The sequence below is a fragment of the Periplaneta americana genome, chromosome 10, assembly GCF_040183065.1.
Source record: "Periplaneta americana isolate PAMFEO1 chromosome 10, P.americana_PAMFEO1_priV1, whole genome shotgun sequence".
Taxonomy (NCBI): Eukaryota; Metazoa; Arthropoda; class Insecta; order Blattodea; family Blattidae; genus Periplaneta; species Periplaneta americana.
In genome coordinates, this window is record NC_091126.1 from 16,200,122 (window position 1) to 16,224,274 (window position 24,153).

The 24,153-nt window shown below is 33.6% G+C and overlaps 1 protein-coding gene across 1 annotated transcript; it reads right to left on the minus strand.

Annotated features, from left to right (window-relative positions):
- Positions 1–1,398: 1,398 nt before the first annotated feature.
- Positions 1,399–24,127, minus strand: LOC138707462 (Na(+)/H(+) exchange regulatory cofactor NHE-RF2). Its single transcript, XM_069836941.1, has 3 exons — positions 23,547–24,127; positions 15,981–16,094; positions 1,399–11,950 (listed from the first exon to the last, which is right to left on the minus strand). Exons 1-3 carry the CDS (start codon positions 24,021–24,023, stop codon positions 11,741–11,743), a joined length of 801 nt encoding a protein of 266 aa, XP_069693042.1. The 5' UTR covers positions 24,024–24,127; the 3' UTR covers positions 1,399–11,740.
- Between the last annotated feature and the right edge of the window lie 26 nt (positions 24,128–24,153).

Genomic DNA, 24,153 nt, shown 5'->3' on the forward strand with positions numbered 1-24,153 from the left:
AAACCTGCAGTTTATGGAGAAAATTATTTATTAATTTTATTAGAATTTATATTTACGCGTTAAATATTGTGATGCGGCAGCTCAGGATGATTTGTGATGCAGCAGTAAACAAGAAGCCTGCACACACCAGCTTCCAAGCAGACTGGTTTCTTCTGTGTAATCCACCCCGCAGATTTTCCATCCCTTTCGAACTACCCTGTCGCAAGAAGCTAGCTTTAACATTTAAAATAAGTAGTTTCCGAGTTATCCCTTATCGTCAGTTGTGTTCAGTTGAAGTGTTAATGTGCATTGTGGCTGATATATCAAATAATGAGCGAAATAACAATTCCTGACACTAATTTACTTGAATTTTTTTTAGGACAATTCTATTATCAAGACTGACTTACGAACAAAAGTGCGATTTAAAAAACAAATGACCGACTCCCTTGCTGTCAATGAAGGACACAACCAAAAGACAGTCACATACTTACGTAATGTTACTAATATTGTGATTTCTCTAAGTGTGACAGGGAGTGAGCTAATGTTATACGTATCTATTTGTTACGAGATACAGTATGTGTAAACCGTGAAATCATATTTTACTACGTATCATTTGAGGTCATGCCTTATTGGTGTTGCTTACGATGTTCCAACCAATCTTCGACTGCTGACTTGAAATTGACTACTATTTATTTTAAGACTGTATTTTTGTAATACGTTTTCTCATATTGCATGAAAGACAACTTGAGTTCACTTCCCCTGCTCAAAATTTCATGCTATGCCACTGCATATAACATATGATTTCTTCGCTCTCTAAATTTTATATTATTTTGCTATTTTACTTTCACATACAAACTTTCTTTACAGTTCGCAGTGAATAGATCAGGTAAGTGGTTGCATTCCTTAGGGGGTCGTTACCATGGGGTTTAACAATAGCTCGGACTTCGGAACGGAAATCTAACGGTATCCTCCCCTACCACACTGTAGATAGGCCGCTACCAGTATCTTTATCGTACTTTTAACTTAAAAGACAAAAGTGGAAAATGACAAAGAAAAATTAATATGATATACAATGTGTAGACCTGGCAATTTGGTTGTCTTGCAATAGTCCCCACAGCCTGTCATTAAGTGGACGTGAGAGCCTCTTATTAGAAAGGACCTTAATTTCAAACACTTATTAATATAAATGAACCCAAATTTTTCAATACACCATTAAATTTAATTATGATTTTAACAGGGCCATTTGACAATAATGGAACAAGATAGATTGTGGCTTAAGAGAGGCAAATTATCAAAGAGGAAGTGGCTATGTTCCATTTGAATTTTTATTCCAAACCTGTATACAGACTTTCTGGTTACATTCCTCAAGAAAAGACAGATAAAATAAGGGAAATCATATTTTCACTAGTACAACAGATATTATTGATAAATATATTTTATTAACATTTTATACTGGAAAAAATTCACAGTATTAACATTATTTCTCTCAAGAATTCATACAACAGAAATTTCTACAAGTTCCCATTCTATTAAATGGCTGTCTTAAATGTACGTGTTATAAGTGTTAGTACTGCATATACATCTTCTATGAAAAGTCTACCCAATAAAATGAATTTCACTGCAGTGACATGAAATTTCTTCACAAAATCAGTTCATGCGTTGCAGAGAAATTCAATACCAGTAACTTACAGGTAGGTGTGTGTTGTTTGGTGTGTGTCTGTGTGTGTGTATGTGTACAAAAATATATGAAGTAGAAACATTATATTAATTTTCTTACACAAGTAAAAATAGGCTACCTAGATTCAGAACATTTCCCCTCATAATATTAATTCAAAATATACTACAAAAATATTACATGATAATACAGTATCTGGCAAACAGCCATTATGTATTAAGACAGGTCAGTTAACACAAAACAAGATAGTGCTGAAAATGAAAGACGTCATCTCCACTCATTCAGATAGTATATGTAAATTATAACACGAACTAAAAAGAAATCCACTGTAAAGTACACTGGAGCAATGCTCTTTTCAGACGTATTTACTCTATGTATTTGGCTTGAGATGTGAAGAATGAAGCATCTTCATAATAAAGAAATGTATATATTGTAGAGTTTCTCTTCTTGCTATCGAGTTAGATATATATTCAGATATGAAGATTAAAGGTACGGTTTGTTTACGGCGATCATCGTCGGACGCACATCGCCGGCGATTTTAAACACTGGCGATGATCGCCGAGAAGTGGTTTCTTTATTGACGCACATCGCTGTAGATTCTCATTTGTTTATTCCTTCATCTACTACATATGATCAAGTAAATTAATGTAGGCCACGGACATAACCCAAAAATTATATGAATAAATCCAAGATAATGAAGTTGCTATTTATTCTAGAAGAGGGAGATGATATCATTATCGAGCATGCGTATTATAAAAGGAACAAGCTACAGACTAATGAAATATTCAGGAATAGGTTTACAGAAGGCTGTTTTAACACATTGATAATGAGACATCTTTATAAAAACGCTACAAAATTTAAGGAATATTTCAGACTCTCACCTGACCAGTTTGATTATGTTTTGAGTTTAATTGAAAATGACAATGTTAAATTACCTACAAATTTTGTCAAGACCCCCCTTACTCCAGCTGAAATATTGGCAGTAACTCAGGTTATGAACTGATTATTATTATTATTATACTGTATTACATTACATGGTGTATTCCAAACAATAAGGGTTAAGATCTTTTACCAAAACACCATCGATTATTTCTGTAAAATTTGAGGTTATGGCAGACGAAATCTAGTGCAAGGGAGCTGATGGAAAACTTACAGAAGAGAGAATTTCCCACTTACTCAACACTGAACGAAATTCTCTGGGGCTCGGGCGTGATAAAAATGTAATCTGTAATGTAAGGGTTTATTGTTTAATTTGTTTATTAATTCACATGCTCATATTAAAAAGAGCATTATGATGTGACATATTCAATAATAATTTCGTCTTCAGACCGCGAAAAATTACAAAACGTCTTGATTTGTTTTGCAGCCAAAACGTACAGATGGTACAGACGTGGTTAACGCGTACAGATTAGATATTCGATATTACAATATGACCTTGTCTAAATATCGATTATTGAACACGAATGCGGCGATGTGCGTCCTGAACTTGCTTCAGAAGCAACCTCCAACGATCTGCATCGCGTCCAACGAACTGTGCTGGCGATCTTTGCTGTAAAGAAACCGTGCGCATTCATTTCAACTGCTAGCAACTCAGGCGACAATCGCTGGTGATGTGCATCTGGCGATGATCGCCGTAAAGAAACCGTACCTTAAGACATAAAAGTATTTCATTTAAATTCAAGACACAAGCAGTACTATTTAAAGTAGCAGAACGTGAGCTATGAAAAGAAATTCTTCAGAGTCTGCATACTATTATCTTAAAACAGAAACTGTACGAACACAAACAAATATGCGTATTAAACATTTACCAACCTGACAAAAATCCACACAAGCTGAAATGTTTGAACCCTTAAAAGAATATAAGCAACAGGCCCATAACTTTTTAATATGAGATGAGCAACATAATAAAGCAATTACTTCTGTCACAATGTTAACGTCTATCAATATATTATACAAATCTGTAAGGAAGAATCAATACATCGTTTTTTATATTCAACTAGGATTGTGTATTAGGACACAGCCCAATTATCGTAATATGTTATATAAATTTACATCCAAATTCAATTTGCATCACATATTTGGTTCAAATAGAACTTCTACTTCGTTGTGCATAATTATTATTGAACCAGAAACAATACTACCTAACTTCGTTTGGGATTATACATACAATTTGCCAGAATTGCAAGTCTTACAAATTATCTGGTACAATAGTAACATAATATACCTAAATGAAAGGAATAAATGCCTTGCAATTGGACAACATCCAGACTGCTTAATAAATAAAACCTCGATTCTGGAAACAATCTGAGAAAAGGGTGATTGATGTCTGAATGTAAGATAATGTCCACAAAATCCAAGTTTAAATTTGAAACATGTTGTGAGTTACCAGCACTGAACAACACACTCATCCTTTTATAATTTTCTTCCAAATCCACTTTTTATAAACACTGCTGAAAACATTACGAGTGCCAATTTAGCTTAAAGATATTCGAAGTCAATAACTCAAGTAGCAACTTGAGATGAATTTTAAACATGCTCCGTAACATTTACTGAAACAAAAATCTGACTGGCTTTTTAAGTTTTAATTTCATATCCTGACAGCAGACACCCACTGATTAAGTGCAAAGTTGAATCATACTGGTAACACATGTACACATCAATGCTTGCAAACCAAAGTTCTAGTATAATGTGTTTAAAAATTTTGGCCAAATATTTCGAGTATCAAAGAAGACACTTCTGTTACTTAAATCTTCGTGATAAGAATTATCATGGAAATCGTTGTTGAATGTAGAACTTGCCATCACCAAGGAATATACACAATCAAGTGCAATGTGATTTGCAACATCAATTAAACCTGTATTACGTAAGTCTTTGCTTAGAAGAGATACGTTCTTTCACAAGCATTCAGCAGAGTACATCAGAAGCTCTTTAATAAAAAAATATATATATCTAAAATGTGTGTATGAAGAAACAGTTTTCAAAATTAAATGTTCATGTTATCCAATGACAATATGTCAATGAAAATAATTCAACAAGTATTAGTAAAATATTTATCTAGCACCGTTTTAAGGCACAATGCGAGCATTCATAATGCAGTACTGATTTACATTAATAAAGTGCCATATATACATATGCTTAAATCATGAAGCAACTAGTGTACAAGAGTCAAAGATTTTTCATCTTACGAACCTCTAGTCAGAATTAATTTATCAAAATAAAACATCATAGAAAAAACAATTTGGAGCACGTTAGGAAATACATTTAAATATATATCAAAATATACATATAATAAAATATAATTTTACATTTTCTAATATTCTATTTCCAAAGAAATCTGTTTTCAGGTACACATCACTAATTATGTAATTATATCGTAATACAACTGGACAAAGACATGTAAACTTATTCCCTCGCATGCGTTTTAAGCCTGTGATCAGAATTAGGCTTTTCGATATTCCACTGTGTTCTAGAATTTGACATTTTCAATCTTTTGGAATTACATTCAGGTTCCAACATCAGGGCAGATAGGTTAAGCAAAGAGGGGTCGTCTACTCTGCTCTTACCTATCTGCCCCAATATATATCAAGCTTCACAACATAGTGAAATATCCAAGAGTCTAATTCTGGTTATTCCTTTGCAATTCAATACCTTTTAATGCTTCGAGTGCCAGATGCCAAGAAAGAAGAGAGAGAGAGAGAGAGAGAGAGAGAGAGAGAGAGAGAGAGAGAGAGAGAGAGAGAGAGAGAGAGAGAGAGATGCTAAGTGACGAATTTATGTCATACGATTTTAAAGTGAAGTGAAAACAAAACCTCTGGGCAATCATGTAGATAAAATAACAAGGAAATGACATTTAAACAAATACTGAAATACATTTATTTTTAAAGGACAATTTAAATTACATTACTTGGAGTATGTAGATCAAAGCTACAGAAATCTGAATCCTGAAAATAATTATATTAAAGAGAAATAATTTAAACAAAGCACTAAAGTTTCTCGTGCTACTGGTTACTATTTGCTCAAAATGTGCGTCATTAAAAATATGCTTTTCTTAACTGGAAATGATCAATTTTACCAGACTACATTGTAGGCATAACATATGGCCAACACTTCTGTTCGAAATGAACTAGTTGTATTGAGAGAAAAGCATCCTTTTATAAAAATGTTACTGATAGATTTTCTGCTCTAAAAATACGAGTATTTAAATAATCTTTATTTGAAAAAATCTTGTGACTCTTGCAGACTCACAAGAAGCTACTGTTTGTGGAAAATTTAATTCGAATATGTCCTGCATAATTTTTAATCACCGAAGTATTTTTTATATAATTTCGTCATGATGCACATCATAGAGAAATTGTATCGATTCAGGCAATTCATGCAATATTTTATCAAAAAGATGTATATTATTCTGGCACTCCAAGAATTACTTTTTTTAAACATGAAATTAACTTGTCCTTCTGTGTTTTATGAATGTCACATATCTTTATCTGTGTATATGTGCTTGCAATAAAACTGTTTAAACCAGTGTAAACAAATTGCATCGGGAATTTTGCAAATGAACAATAAATAAACAGATGTTACATTTATACCCATAATCAATGAAGAGACTGCCACCAATTAAATAGCTGTGTGGAGTTTGATAAAAAAAAAAAATTAATGTGACATTTAACCAACTCATGGTTGGTAATTGCTAATATGTGATAAAGTTAATACTACACTAAAATCCTGAGCAACTCTTACAGCATAAATAATAGTGTAATCCGTATTATTCTTAGTCTTCTTTTATATTTGCAGCTGTTGTGGCTTAAGGGTTAAAGTACAAAGTCCTCCGGGCCATACAGATACATAGCCTCCCACAGTGTGCTAGTCATACATGCCTAAGTTCAAGGGCATTTGTCGGGCGTTGCATGCATGCAGTTCAGCTGGTCTGTTGCAGCTACTGAAGTTATTGCTCATTCGTGTGCAATACAACTCAAGCTACTTTTTGAGAAGATTGAAGGGATTATTCATTTCTGTAGTGCAAGCTATTGTGTTTTTCTAATCATATGACGGTGGTGTAGTATATTTAAGCGAGTTTTTTTTTGGAGTTTTAAGTTACGCAAAACGTGGAAGAAAATATCCAACAAGTAATTTCAAACAATTCACATGAAGATATCAGTTGAATAATTCAGAACAATGTTTGGAGTATGGCTGCCACCTGTACAGATTCTGTCTGCATTGTCCCGATTTTTTCAGATTCTATGTTAAGTATCTTTTGCAACATATTCCCACAGTGATTATGCATAATGCAACAGCTAACCTGAATAGGCCTTGCCTATCTGAATTTGTCTAATCTGAATGATGTCCAGTGAGCAGAGTTAGACTGCGAGATAAGAAACAAGTGCTTATTTGTTAATATACATATTTTTATTTCCAGTGCTTTGGTATGTGCTAGTATGAGAATAGTGAGAGAAAAACGTAACAACAGTAATTGAGAATGAGAAAGGAAAGTCCAGTCAAAAAAATAAATTAAGACGAATGTGTACTTTCAGAGAACTAAGGCTAGGAGAAGATAAATTTCAAAAGTGGCTAGTGAAGTGTGATGATGTCGGTTTGGCAAAATGTGTTCTCTGTCCTGAAGATTTTTCCATTAGAAATGAAGATATTGCTCGCAATAGCAGCAAAAAAATAAAAGAAAAATAGTAATTTAATGTGAAAGATTAATATGCAGGAAACACTGCTGAATCAGCTGAACAAGTATTCATGTGTAATTCTGTGATGCATCACCACAGTTATTTGTGTACAGACTGTGGATTAAAACGGACACGTTCAGTTTTTAAAGATTTTAAATTGAATGACAAATTACATCACGACAGCACCAAATGTGAAATGCTTGTGCAAAATATTTTAGCTCCACATTCAATTGATATATTACTGAATGATTTAAGAGGACAAAAAGTTCTTCTGAATTACGAATGATGCTTTGAATAATGGAAACATGAAATGTTATTCTATTATTGTCAATATTTTTCGGAAAAATGGTATGAGGGGAAGGGCTTTTAATTTATGAATTTTTTTTTAACTTTCGACGTTATATTTGATAAAATACTGTATATTCAGTACTACGTGAATGTAGTTCGAAACCTTGCAATATCTCCGGTTTTGGTGTGGACAATGTGTTAGTTAATTATGGAAGGATCATTCTGTCTACAAACATTTTAAATCTCTAATTGATAACACTGTGAAAGATAATTGTAATTGTCATGTTATACATAATAAGGCCAAGAATGCATGCAAATTGCTTACAAACGATGTAGAAAGTCTAATGGTGACAGTATTTAATAATTTTCCCTAGTCATCTACAGAACTTGAGTTTGTTGTATGCCAATTTCTTGGTTGTCTCTGTTTTTTGTTGTTGATTACTTGTTGAAAAACTGAAAGTCTATTAGATATTTTCTTTCCCTATGAGAGAAAGAAACTAATACTTCAATTTGGTTTTTTATTAAGAATCAGGAGAACATAAATGGCTATGAGTTAACATTTCCCAAGTGATATTTTTTCTTACGTAACTATACGAGCTCTATAATAATAACAATTTCACTATTGAAAAATCGTCCAATATAATCAACAGATGTGTATGAAATATTAAATAAATTACGAAATAATCTGAAATCAAGATTTCGTGATGGATTTTATGAGTTCAAAGTACGGTGAAATTTAAAGAACTTATGTCCATCAGATCAGGTATCTTTTAAAAACGATGTGCTAAGTGCTTATTAAAGAAGTTAGCTTATTTGGAAATATTGTCCAATTCCGATTTCTCGTTGCTTTAGATTTAAAGAAACCTGGAACATTTGAAGGCACCACAAATAACATGAAAGCAAACTGAGAATTGTTCGTGACAAACTATACGACAAATACATCGTACTAGATAAATTGTCCCAAGAAGTAATAAGGATGAATGTACCAACAGATCATGAGTGAGTGGATTTTTTTTTTACGTAAATCCAGTGGCAACAACCCAAATTTACTTAAAATAGTCAGATCTGTTCTATCTATTCCCATGAACAATGCAGAAGTAGAATGCATAATTTCATAAAGATACCAGCATAGGAGAACGTTATTAGGATGCCAGAAGACACACGAAGTAAATTTTCAGAGTCTTCCATTAGAAATCAACCAATCAAACAGCCACAATTCAAAACCTATCAGCTAAGCAGAATAGACTTGATGTTAAAACTGTTGAGAGTGAACTAGAAGCAGAAAGATTAAAGGTAAATTCATGTCGAAGTAGTAAGTTCCCCACGCCACACACTATGCATCAATGTGTCCAGACATATTGACTCCAAAAGATGGCAACCCTACTTTGGAGATGTAAAAGATCTAGCTTACTGAAACAACAAGAGGAACTTTTAACATCTGACAATACAAGTAAAATGCACTATCATTCATTTTTAAGTTGCTTATGAACATTTGCCCCACTAAGCAGGTTTTAGGGACTAAAGTTACTAGCATAGAAATAGCAGGCGATTTTGCAGCAACTGTGAGGCATGTAACAGAAAATCCTACTGAACTTGTGGTGTGAGGGAGCATCATGTATGGAGGACCCTGTACTTGTTGCATAAAAACATTATTCAATTTAAGTAGTAACAAATTCCAATTCATGTATCTTACTCTGTAAAGAAACTTCCCCATTTGAACAGACAGGACTGGCATTTTCAGTCACAGAAATAATGTAAGGTGTTCTCTAAAACTATAATTATTACACACATTTTACATGAAAAATTACTATTAGTACAGTCCTAACAGTTTTCAAGTGTTTAGAGAGTTTATTTAAAGTCACTACAAAAGGAAATACACTGCTCAAAGTTATTAGACATACTTGCACAGACGCTTGTTTTATGATCTCATTTTCGTAAAAATGTGTGTTACATTACAGTTTTCATCACTTCAGCTCATATGACTTGTTACGTTACCAAGACACTACCAATCCTATCATAATCATCATTGTGATATACAGTACTAGAGATGACAATACTACTCATCTATATCCCAAAAGAACTTATGTGATGGACTTTCTAATTCGGTTTACTTCGATCAAAGAGTGTAGTACCACTCAATGAACACTCGATATTCTAAATTCAATAAGAACACTAGGGATCTTACTTTGTTTGGTTTTTAGGGTTCAAGTAACAGAGTAAAATTTACATGAACTACATACATCGAGGTTTCACTCAAACTGCAACATATAAGGGGTTAAAATACTGCAACCACGGTAAGATACAAGTAAAGAAATTTCAGTACCAGGAAGACTTATATAAGACAAATAAGATTAAAGACTACAGAAGTCAATTTCCAACAACACTGACATTTGGAAAATACTGTGGCTGTTCCAGGACACAGGCAAGTGACAGCTAAAAGCAAGGACGCAGAGTTAACGACCTCGAAACATTAGCACTTGAGACCACACGCAATTTGGAGCAACTATGCAACAGTGAAATAGTGTAAAATGAGTGAAACAACATTTTGAAACTATTACACAATAATCAGTCTCTTTATGTGATTAATTGAATCCCATACAAATGTAAAATGTTTCCAATATTAGTTTCCAGAAATCATCATGTGTTGATATACAATACTTTATTCTTTTCAAACAAGTATTTACTAATTTTTTGAGCAGTGTGATTTTTATATACATTTTAAACAAGACATCCTCATATAGTGTCGTGAAAATACATGTAAGTAAAAATATATATCTTTTATGTAACATTAAGTTACTAAGAAAAAAATAAAAATACAAAATTTGTGGATGATCCCAGAAACCAATGAAATGCAGACACAATTGCTTTTCATGATCAAAGTTCATGGTTATGAGAAGGATAGCATGAAAAGAAAAACAAAAGAGATCTTCAATATATAACTTACTATGAAACACTTTCAGATTAATCTGTTACGTCGAAAAGGTGAAAGCTATATATGTAGTTAATTTCATTTCTATATGAAATGCCTAAATGATATGTCTGACAACATGCTAACAGAAGCATGCAATTCTAAATGCAACTTCATCGTTTCATGTTATTCATCTCTAGTTTATTATATGCAGGAAAGAATTGGGATTAAAATATGCTGACTATAAAGACAGACTAGAGATGAAGCTCTCGGGTGATTATCTAACAGACACTGAAGAGCTTCATTGCAAGTCTCCAAACAGGCCGTGAAATACTGAAGACCTACGTAATAAAGAGACAAAGCTATAAATGTATCTCTATAACTTTTTCTGCTTTAGCGTAACTCCTTTGGTGCTGCCACTCTTCAAATGTGTGGCAACAAACTGGCCACTTACTACTCTACTAACTTGATATACTAGCACATTCTAAGCCTACTTAAGTGAATTTGATTGATATTAAATGAAATCATACTTGTATTTATAGAACTATATAACACCTTCTATATTTCATATCTGCTAAATAAAAAAATAATAAACAACAGATATGTCCGTTATAAGATGAGATACTTAGTCTATATGATGAACTTATATAATAATAGTTCTTTATAGTGAAAGTATTATCACATGGTATATTACTGGAATGTAAATGATTGGAAGTATTAGTAATATTTCTAACTCTAAGTATTTATCTAAAGTGCAAACAACCAACAAACCAGTTAATGAGGACCCTCCACTTGTGCTACCCCAAGTGTTTCAAAGACTGTACAGGTCTTATAACTAAAAAACTGATATCGCATTACGAAGTGGTTTGGCACAATAAGTGCTGCATCATGTTAGAATTAATACAGAAACTGTTAACATTGTAGTAACTGATTCTGATACAGACCTGCTGCATATGGACGGCTATATCATGAAATTCAGATGGATAAGTACTAATACAGAAGGCACGGTGTTCTGCATCCTATAATGTCTGGAAGTATAACATAGCTAAATGTTTGTATGAACGATAAGTGTATTACCTCCCTTATGCTTAATAGCATATACGAGTAAATTAATCCTGATATTATACATACAAATATGTAGCCAACTTCTCTTATACTTACTATGCTTACTTAGTAAAAGGTATAAGAGCGTCAATACTGAGTAGATTGGAAATGTCCATTTCACAATTTTTGGACAATATCAAATTTCTTCTTGAAGTCCATCGACTCCTTCTTAGGATCGTACTTCTTGCGAGATGCCAACTGGGCTCGAAGCTCCTTGGCAGTCATATTGAGATTCAGACTGCTGTTTCGATTGTTAATGTCCAAACCATCATTGCTGCTTCCATTGCTTGAAGGTGGTCTTAGACTCGTTTCTACAGATGAGAGACCCTGTAAAATCAAACGGAAAACAAACTTCAGTAGAAAAAGATCTGAGAGCTAAATTCAATATGCACAAACTTTCTAGGTGTAGTGAAAAGAAAGGCAAGATTTGTTTCACGCCAGGCTACCAACTTACATTAAGCACAACAAAGTATTTTACTGTATTATATCTCATTTTCAAGCAAGGCTGCTTTAAATATTGTGTAATTAAGGCCCGGTTTCTTCAACCTTTGTTAAATTATAACAGTGTGTTATTCCATTTTAACTGTAAACTTAACAGTTGAAGCATTTCTTCAACTACTGTTAGTACTAACAGGCTGTTAAAACCTATGTTAATTTAACTGCCCAATTTCATGCAGTTAAATCATTTAACTCTCTGTTAGCATAGAAGTATCCAATATGGCTGGTGCATTAGATGCTGAACTTGCATATCTGGATTATTTAGAAAATGATATCCATGAATACATAAACAGAGCGGATGATTTCTGTGATTTGACAGACCAGAAGTTCATACAAAGGTATAGGCTATTTTCTGCCAAGACTCGCTTTTCGCTTTCAACTTAAGGTTCGTTTGTTTGTTTATTCTCATTAATTGGTTTATACTGCGAAATAATTTCCAGCAGAAGGTTTCTTTCGAAAGAAGAGAAATTAGTCCCAAGATTTCTTTTTGTTTCAGTATTTTCCATTTCATAACAGCAATACCAATACACCACTCCACACTATTGTGATACAGACGAGGAAAGAAGCAGAAATAAAACCTGAGAGAATAGAAAGACTTCTATTCTCTCTGAATCAAACAACGGAAACAAGCGAGAATCACAATTGTCAGAGTTCAGAAAACAGAAGTGAGCCTATACTTGGTTATAGGTTATGGTTAAACTCTAGAATCTCTGGTCCTAACAGAGAGTTAACAAACAGAATGTTAAAATGTGAAATGTAAAGTCGAAGAAACGCAATATTTTTAACAGCAATTCATACTTTTAACTTACAGTTAATTAACGCTATGTTAGGTGCATTTTAACGAAGGTTGAAGAAACCGGGCCTAAGAATTTCAATGCACAAAGAACAATAATATACGAATAGGTTTATACATGCTATTTGGAGTAAAACTATAGTCGCGACGCTGTTATTCCCGGTGTGACTCCTCCTCTTTGCTTACGTCTTAGGCAGTCAAGGCTCTATAAAGTCTAGGTAGGTAGTATCGTTCGCCATTTTTGTTCTTTCGTTGCCGAGCTACCAGACGAGGGATCTATTTGCCACACTGTTAAACATTATCACGTCGTAGCTCCTATGATAATAAATCAAACGCACTGTAATTCAGCAAATAATTGCGCGGCAAATAACGTCCTCGTGCGCTTTCTGAGAACGCCAACGAAAGAGCCAAAATGGCGGGGGATTATATATTAAGTATTTATCCAGCCTTAGGAAATGCTTTACATCTTCATCACACGTTTAAATGTAGCCGACCTGCAACGTGATTGGCTGCCGGAAATTAGAGCGACGGGACTTTAGTACACAAATTCATCAAAACAACCATTATGGTCAATTCCACGAGAAAGTGGACATGCACATGAAAATTTAAAATGCATACAATCTCTCTGTAAAATATACCGAAGTGCAGGTAAATGTATGTAGTTTCATGTTCACAAGTGAGATTAACAATTATTTATCAGGTTTTCATATTTTTCACGAAAATTTTCACCCATGTCACCCTGTTTCCTCATTGCATATATTGCATTTTAAAAGATATTCATTACATAAGAATTTACAGAGAATGTTTACTTTTGTTTTGTTTACATTCTTAGATATCAGAGGGACTAGCACTGCAGAATTTATATTTTATATTATAACTTTTCTATAAGATGCTCCATGAAAAGTAATTCTGTTACAAAAAAAAAATGTTTTTTTCTCTTTATTACCTTAACAAAAAAAGTAAGAATAATGAACTGCAGTATTTCTTAACTATATTATGGGACAAACATTTAGCACTTTTATTGGAATTTTATTTTTATTTATTATTAGGTTAATGGTGGTAACAATTACAATCAGCAGTAATGGAATTACATCAGGCTTCTCAAAACTTTCACATTATTCAAATCCACATAGAGAACTTTACATCATACCCATAAATAATACATTGTTCTACTTCATTTCTATGCTCTTTATTTTCCAAGTTGGCAGAATTTCTTAACATTCGAATTGCTTAGGCTTTATTAATGTAGTTCATTGTATTTCATTGGATCACATATTACCTTGATGGTGTGTTGCAGATAGTTACAAGCAAATGTGTAATGTTAGGTCTTGCTTTGAGTGAAGACATAATAATATATAAGAATAATTTCAATTACAGGTAAGTCAACAAATTGCAGGTCTGAACAGGATAATTTCAATTTCAAGAAAAACTTATGTGTCGCTTCCATGCTCATGTTCTTTACAGATTGATGTTAGAAATGTCTCTAACACCAAAAGAAAAAAATGAGAGGTCATAGGAAAAAGCTGAAGAGAGAGACAAAGAGAAATATAATAAAGCAAAATAAAAAGAATTCGGAAGAAGATTCTTAAGTTACAGAGAAAGTGTTAAAAAAAGAGAAAATAAAAATGAAGAAAATTAACAGGGAAGGATCAGAAAAGCGAGAGGCAATAAAAAAAACTCAATGAAATCACATGGCAATCCAAATAACTTACCACTTCGAGCTATATGAAAAACTAAACAAAGGCTTAAGAGACATCTACTCAAATCACCAAGGAAGAAGAAAGTTATAATAAAACTTCTAGCTGACGAAGGAATAATAATAAAAGATAGTGTTGCGAGACGCAAGTGCAATGAAAAATGGTGTACCAATTCTAGCATAGCCTGAAGTTCACCATTGGGGAGATGTTCTGTCTTGCAATGTATCTTTAGTTAACAAATTGTAACATGAAATGAGAGATTAAGCCAGTTCCACATTATTGCAGTCATTTTCAGTAAACATAAGTCACTAACTGTTAAGTTATGATGTTTGAGACGTTTCCTTACGATATGTAATTCCATTACTGTACCTTTCATAAAACAAAGCATATATGGAACATGTAGATGTGTTTTTATCACAAGATAAATAGTCCTCATTACACTAGACCAGGGACAGTAAACTCATACTGTATATACAGCAGTCTGCATAACAGCAACTAAGGTAATGGGAAAGGTTAAGCCCTCTGAGAAAGGCTGTTTCCCGACCCTGCAATGGACGGTATTACTTGTATGGCAAAACATAAACATTTTAACAAATGACTGTAGATTCAGAGAATTGCGATGTTAAATGTAAAAGTTAAAAATGCGTGTCTCTTTTCTGTAATTCCGTTACCAGGATTTTGATCACAATTATATAAAATAGTAAAAATGATTCAGAATTTCTTAAATGATCATAAGATAGAGAAAAAAGTTCTGTATTATCTTATGCTATTGGATATTAAAATAAATTAGTAATAAGCTGTGCCAATTGAGCATTGAATATGAAAACACCCCTATAATTGTAATTCCGTTATCAACAGAGGAAATGCTTTCAAAAATCTGTTTTTCATCTAGTGTAAAGTTAACACGAAAACATTCCAAGAAATGTGACCTCACACTTCAGAATCAAAGCTCCTGTTCAGCAATGATCCCTTGCTGATAGGACACTAAGAAGTCTCTCAAAATATCAAGGCTAATCTGAATTCTCAATATTCTCCCGAGTCCTGATACAACTGTTGTTTAAGTTCAATCTAATTCTACACTTCAAAAAAAAAAAAAAAAAAACCACCGACATGAAGAAAAATGCTGAAAAAATTCTGCAGGTATATTATAGTACACTTCAGGTCTCTGCACATACATCTTATATCATAATCATGTATGAATTATAGTAAGTATACTATATTCTCAGGACTCAGGAGGAGATATAATAGAATAATAAAGGCCTAGTTGTCTCATAAGTGGTGCCTTCTTGGTATCACTTTTGAGGTTAAGACCTGTCTTCGGACAGTTGACTAAACAACAATAATATGCACAATGAAAACAGCCATTTACCTCATCAGCAGAATCTACTTGTGGTTCAGGGCTGTAATCCATATCATGTTTCCTTTCACTTGATGGGGTGGTTCCAGTACTGCTGCTCTTGTATGACAATTTCTCAGGTTGGGCCTGAAATGAAAGTATGGATTAAATCACCTTTAATTGTTGAACGACAATTATTTTATTGGGAGAGGGTGACGAAAACGAGAAGGAAAAGCAAGACAATAATTAAAAAGTGAACATAGTCTTATACCAGCCTTAGAAACAAATTTAAGCAAATTAATTATTTTGAATTTTATATATATATATATATATATATATATATATATATATATATGCTACAACAAAATGTTCAATCTCTTCACTTCTACAGAAATAAACACTAGAGGTGAGTCCCTCTCCATGTGTAGTCTTCGAAAAAAGTTTTGTCGCACAGATACTTTTATAACTCCCCGAAAAAAAAGCAGTGCACATGATCAGAGGATGAGTGACTGGTTCACAAGAGAAGGACTAGTTGAGATAATAAAATTAGTTTTGTTTCGTTGTATGTCTGATCATGTGCACTGCCTCTTTTCTGGGACTTCTGTGCGACAAAACTTTTCTCTAAGACTATACATAGTGAATAGCTATGGATAGAAATTAACCTAGTGTCAAAGGTTGATTAGCAAGGAGTTAATCACCTATTGGGGGGGGGGGGAAACACGCACGCCCGCGCGCGCCAGTAATAAAATTCTTTAGTTTATCTTAGTCCAAAAAAAATCATTTGTTATATTTGGAAATATCCTGCAAATCTTAAATTAAAAATTATGTTTCTTATTTAATGACGCTCGCAACTGCTGAGGCTATATCAGTGCCACCGGTGCCAGAATTTTGTACTGCAGGAGTTCTTTTACATGCCAGTAAATCCACTGACATGAGTTTGTCGCATGTAAGCACACTTAAATGCCATCGACCTGGGCCGAGATCGAACCCGCAACCTCAGGCACAGAAGGCCAGCACTCTATCGACTGCGCCACCCAGGCCAACCTGCACATTTTAGGGGACATTAGAGATAAAGGGACCTCAGCAGCACAAATGTTGACTTTCAGTTGAGGCAAACAAATCTATTAACGCAATTATAACTGATTACATCTTGAATCAAAACACATTTCTAAATATTGACAGTTTTATATTTTTAAAATGCACTCAAAACAACTTACAATTCCTTAGTAAGAATTCCTTTCCACTACGCATGAGGAATTTTTATATGGCAATTCTAGAAGCAATAAATGTGTCAAAAGTCAAGTGCAGATTTATCAGTTTATATATAATTGAACTGACTCTGATTGAGGTTCTGGCTGATATGTACATCTATTATCAGGCGGTACATCTCACTTGAAGATACGTGATTGTTTGTATACATCTTAAGTCTGATTAGTGAAACATGTAGCTAATGAGCGATGTATGCAATGGAGGGGTAAAGAAACTGGCCACCCTACTCTACCCTGGTCTAGTTGCCTCGTAAGTGGTGCATTGTTGCATCACTTACGAAGTTCAGACCTGTCTTCACTCCGTGAAGGCCTAAAATAGATATACGAATATTTATAGATTTTAATACCGAACAGGCAAAGGAAACTTTCAAAATAAAAGATAATATAAAAAAGTGTACATAAAAATATACTGACAAGTCAATATGAAGTATATGAAGAAATGTAACGTAATATAAAAGACCAGCAAACAACATAAAGAGTACACGGGGAAAAAGAATCAGAGTCACAATTCTCTTAAGGGTGATTATCTTCTAATTCAGTATATTATTGAAAAAATTCTGTGTTTTCCTTATCAAAACTTTCAAAGGAGAATTATCACCACGGATAGTCATCCTTTGCTACTTTTCCATTGGCAGGAGCAATAAATGTTGCAGTAATGTACTGAACTAAATGATGACATCACCCTTAAGAGAACCGTCACTGATTGTTTTTTTCCTTTACTCTTCAGAGTCTACGAAAGATTTTAAAACTCCATATATAAAGATGAAAATCTTACGTGAGAAACAAAATAAAACTATGGTAAGAGTACTTTCAATATTCCAGAAAATTAAAAGTTACATTCGTCAACTACAGCATTTAATAAATACTAACTTGGCTACATATTAAATTTCCAGTTTAAGTAGCCTAGTAACAAATATGCCAATTCAACAATCAGGACGCAACCGTATGGGTCCCCCCCCCCACAAATACTCGTATGTAACCAATAACGTATTCGAAAATATATTAATATGGCACTGACAATGTTCATACTAAAAGTGTGCATTAACTTCACGTCATCTGAACATAAGCTAATCTGCACAAGTCACGGCATTTCAAATTCATTAACATACTGCCATTCTTCAATCCTTTTCTCACACATCACACCACAAACAAGTTGTTTGTTTCGCTCTTTGCGTAATAACTATTCCAAGAAATATAAAACTACGAGGTCTGGAAAATTTATGCAACAATCTCAAAATTAAACTGGTAAATACAGGATATATAGTACGCATTACACACAAAGTTTTCAATATTTACCTGTCTTGTTAGACACTATTTTCCCAAGATATATCTGCATTACAGAAGTAAATATTTGAAAAAGAGAAGGAAAAATTGGGAGTAAATTCTTAACGATTTTGATTAGTATAAAAAATTTGCTTAAATAAAAATGTACTCGTTCTGAAATTAATTCATGTCTCCCGAGAACATGTATAATGTAATTATTTCCTCTGAAAATCAATAGGCCTACTCATGTAAAATAAGTGATATGAATAAAGACATGCAGAATTTATTTTTATAATTGAAACATCATACGCAAGGTACCAATGCTGAAATTAAGAAAGGAAACTTATCAACAAAACTAACGTTAGCAGTAAGTCCGGAGTTTGTAGTTTCAAATTTCATACACGTAAGGAAGCTTCAAAATACGTATGCTAATTACTTGAAACTGCAATCAAGTAAATATAATTAACACAATGCACATAAAACAGCATGACAGTAACTATTGAAAACAGAGTGTGATCCGTAAGTAATGTAATTTCAGGGGGTTATTCTTTGAGATATTTCAAACAAAATTTAAATACAATTTTGTTCGTTTTTGCTTCCTTCTCGAGGTAAAAACTGTTTTATATTAAACATTTCATAGCGTGTTTTGGGAAAGCCACTGATTTAATTCCCAATATGCTCAATTTAAGAGGGCAGTGTATTATGATAATATATGATTGAAAGAATTTTAGTTTTGTCGTTTAAATGTGCAGAAATTTCATCTCAACAAATGTAACTATTCACTTTGAAAAAGCATTTAAAGGAGAAAAGTAGAATTCTTTCAATCATTTATTATCATAATTCACTGCTCTCTTAAATTGGCTAAGCATATTTGGAATTAAATCAATGACTTTCCTAAAACACGCTATGAAATGCTTCGTATAAAACAATTTTTATCTCGAAAAGGAAGCACAAATGAACAAAATTCTACAAAGCTTTTTTTTAAATGTCTCAAAAAATAACCCCTGAAAAAAATTTTCCCAAATGTTTAACACCCTCTTATTTGGTAACTATTGCAAGTAGGATCGTGATTTTTGTCCATATGAATAGAAACTCTAATAATGAGTCATTTTTTCCTCTGCCATATTTCCACAGTGTGGACGGTTTTCGTGTAAATTTAATTTAAAAATCACTAGTTTCAAGCCATTGAACGATGCAAACAGATTGCAATGTTTTAGCCAGAGGGAGAGGTTCACCTATAGGACACAGACCTGAGTTCGTTGACCTCCTAAATCTGTATTACGGGAAGAATGAGCAGTGTGTTAGTGGCGATGTTGCCAGACTGCCGAGACTTCCAACTTAATTTTCTAATTAACCATGCATTTAATCACAAAACGTAATTATAGATTTTCTATTAATTTAAATGTACCCTATCGTTCCTTTCAATATGGAGGATTATTTCACTTCCACCCTGTATAATTCATTATGTACATCTATTATCAGGCAGTACATCTCACTTGACGATATGTGTCAGAGGAAGGCATCATAGTCTTTTATACTTGAAATGCTGCCACTGTACGCATTCCAGGAGTTGACATCAATTTATAAATGCATCACACGTATGAAGGACGAAGTAGGGTATAAGTCATCACGAAATCGGTCATAAAATATTTCAAAACATTTGATATCTTATAAAAATGAATACGATAGCAAACAAGCTAAATTTGGCCATTCCAAGGTTCTTCTCGTCTATTTTATTATTGTTTATCATCAAAATCTTAATCTGTATGTGACAAGTAACACGAAATAAATTAAATCCTTTCTAAAAGTTTAAGATTAAATTTTATTGTGTCTGTTTCCTTGATATGTCACGTATCCAGTGACATCATTGCAGTTACGTAAGTTTCATGAAGGTCGTGTAACAACATTGAGGCTTCCCAAACTCTAAAATCTAGGCTTATGTGTGAATCTCTGTAAAACTTCGTCTGAAACATTTTCAGGGATATCTGAACAGATTTTAAAGCACGAATAGCCATTGATATTAATATGGAAGATAAAGGCTTATATTGTAACATCATAAACATAGCTAAAAATTTAATTTAAAATGTTATACGCCTATTTGGTAAAGCTGAAAATAATAAAATACCCTGCTAAGTAATCATAAGTAAAATATTTAGTCTTCTTAATAAATGTTGTGAGTTTCACTAATAAGGATTATGCACTTTTATGTCATCACTAAAATATGCTTGTACGTCACTGGAAAATTACATGACAATACTGTGTTTCTAAGTCGTAACTCACTAGCCTAATGTATAAAAATAAAAACTGTCAATATTCTTCTAATCCAGTTAATGTCATAAAAGCATTATTGGCGTCCAGATTAAAGTATAAAATATACACGCACGCATACGCACGCGCGCGCACACACACACGCGCGCGCCACTTTTCAACGCACATAATCCGTCGAATAAAATGCTGTTAAATAATGGGAAAATACACCATTAACATTTAAGTTCTGATTTTGTGTTTCTCAAATTTGACTTTTTAATACGTTGAATAAAGATTGCTAAAGAAGTGCTGAGGTCTTCTCATTTTATGCTTCATTCTGCCAATTGTCGCGTGTTCCGAAATTTGATACGTGGAAGTGTTTCACAAATTGTGTTAGACATCTCTTTAGACCCATGCGAATTAACGTAAAATGACATACCCACGTCGGAAATCTGGATACTGCATATTCATATCTTGATGGTAGAAAAAAAACACTTTTTCGGTTTGCGATACACGACAAAAATGTGACGAAATTAGTTCAGGTTCAGAACTAATATGATATGCTAAATTTAAATGATTTTGATATCTGGTTACAGTTTTATAACTCATTCCCTGAGCAAAGTGTTGCAGAAATTTGCGCATTAGTTTGATAAACTGTATATAATTTATCTAATTTCCAATATGCAACATCATGCATTATTTCGTTTACATAGCCATATAAAAAATATAATTTAATTAACAGTTTGACAAAAATACCGGTAACTTTCCCTACGACTTGATCTTTATCCAACACCATAAATAAAAATTGTATACCAATCCACATTATGCTACAGAATTTATTTTGGAGGTCATGAGATGTAACATTTACCAATAATACTGACAGTGACTTCACGAATGTTTTGCGATTTTGTCCATTTCGATTAACTAAGCATCCTTAACCCAAAATGCAACATGCAAGGAATCATTCAGTTCCATGTATACTGTAGGTACTGGTACTGGTATCTCATTTTCTACTTACAGAACTTCATATTTATCTTCCAACAAGTTAATTCAACCGAGAAAATAATGCAGAAAAATGCCTAACAAAAGGCAATTGAAGGGCTTGGAGTCAAAGGCGACAAACCCACAATTTTGTATTGTTCATTATTATGCCTTTTTTTCAAAACAATACATTGGTGTTAATAGATTCATGATATTTTTTTGTACTCATTCAATGTAGACCAATTAAAATAAATTGTGAAACCAATCATTTTTGTCAGGATGCTCATAATTTCAACACTTACTCATTTTGCAATTTTGGGTTAGTCGCCTTTGGCTCTGAGCCCTTCAATTGTTCATAAATAGCAATAAGAATACAGTAAAGCAGACATAATAGAACAAATGTGGTATATAAAAATTTTAGTGACGTTAATTCGGGGTTAATACATTTCTCCTATCCATCAATATATTTGAAGAGTTCACTGCAAGAATGATGAATGTCACTTTCTTGTCGAAAATGAACCAAGACTGTCAGTGCATAGCTTAAGACATATAGAATGTACATAGAGAGTTATATGGCATTAACACTGATAGCCTAGTCATTCTCCAGTAATGATCGGAAAATCACAGTTAAGCTTTGAGCGCTAAGCATTTCAAACTTTCAATTGCTTCTCCTCCAAAATGTATTCCAAATGAATCCATCATTCTTGCAGTGGACTCTTCATTTATAAACTATGTATCCACTCTGAAACAAAATTTCTGTGATTTTTCAAATGTGACACTTGGACACCCCACAACACTACACCTTCAAACTTAGAGAGTACTTAGGCATATGATTTGAACGTTGTAATGAAAATTGTTCCAGATTAATAATATGTTTAAATAAAATTCAGTTCAGCAACACTATGCAGGTATGCCCCTGGATTTCGGACTTTTGATCCTATACATTTAAAACTTGAAAATTCATTTAAAATACTGACCCAAATGAGGGAGAAAGCAATGATCAAATATTGAGAATATGTGTAGATTGGACAGACTTTTTTCTATTGCAGGTAAAGAAGAAAATCACGACGATTCGAAGGTTGCTCTATCTTCGTATACAGGTGGTAAAAGAATGGGGTGAGAAGGGGTTCCTATTCACTGGGATCGTTACAAACTGTTAAATTACTTCTTTGACAATAATGGGAAACGCTCTAACTACATTACTTCTAAATACCGCGAGTCACATTTCTTTCATGGCCGAACCAACTTACGTAATACTAAGTACTACTTATTTGCATAAAATGATTATTTGAACTATAAGGCATTCTTGTCAAGAAACTGTAAACAATAACTGCAGGTCCACATCAGTGCCACAAAATTAATACTGTAACAGAAATTAAACACGCCGTAGTCGAAAATCGCAAAGATTATGAATTACTTGTTATACAAGTCATGAAAGCTAAATAGGCCTAGGTACTGCATTATGTTGTAGTTTGCAGTACGAACACTGGGCTTCCAAACTTGTAAATAAATTTAAGGCTAAACTAGCGCTGAGGTAATTCCCTTCGTACTCCGCTTATTCACCTTGCATATAGGGTTGGGTTTGGTTAGTTTAGGCTTTTGCTACCATGAACTGCATATCCAAAAAATCCCTTACAAATTCAACGATTTTCACTCCTGAAATCACCAGATTATTATGTATTAATTGTAATTATTATGTGTAATTGAGTTACCAATGCCACCGGGTGTTTGACCATTTGCAGTATAAATAAATGCATACGTACATAGAACTACCCGTGCGCTAGTTTCTCCCAAACCCATTTTCTATACGGGCAAAATTTCGTAAGTAGGTGAAACTTACCTCAGGTTCAGCTGAAGCACCACTCCTCTCAGATTTATGGGAACTTGAATCCTCACAATTGCCGTCAGTTTTCTCACCATTCATATCCACTTCGCCGTCCTCGTTCGGCATTGGCGTCTGCAGGTGCGCAACGTCAGGAAGGCTGCTCGTAATAATGATGTTGTTCGCTTTGTAGTACTTGTCAGCTTCAGAATCCACCACCAAAAGCTTTGTTTGATTCGATATTGCCTTTATCCTCTGCACAACTTGCTTGTGATTTTCGTTAGAAATATTTACGCCATTTACTTCGACAATTCTATCCCCTTGCTTTAACCCTGCAGCTTCGGCAGGGGATCCTTCATCCACCTTGCCAATATATTGGCCCGGTTTCCCCTTTTCTGCGTGTAGATTAAATCCATAGCCGTCAAAATGTTTCCACTGAATAATATGACAAAGTCTTGCTACAGGTGTGCTCGAAGACAGCGACCCGTTAGACATTTTACACAAATCTTCGAAATGCCGTCCCTAGCTCTGAACACCTACGCTTCAAGAACAACTCCAATAGTAAAAATAATATCCAACATGGCGTTTCTCACATGACACTTGAAGGTCATTGTTGCCAACACCA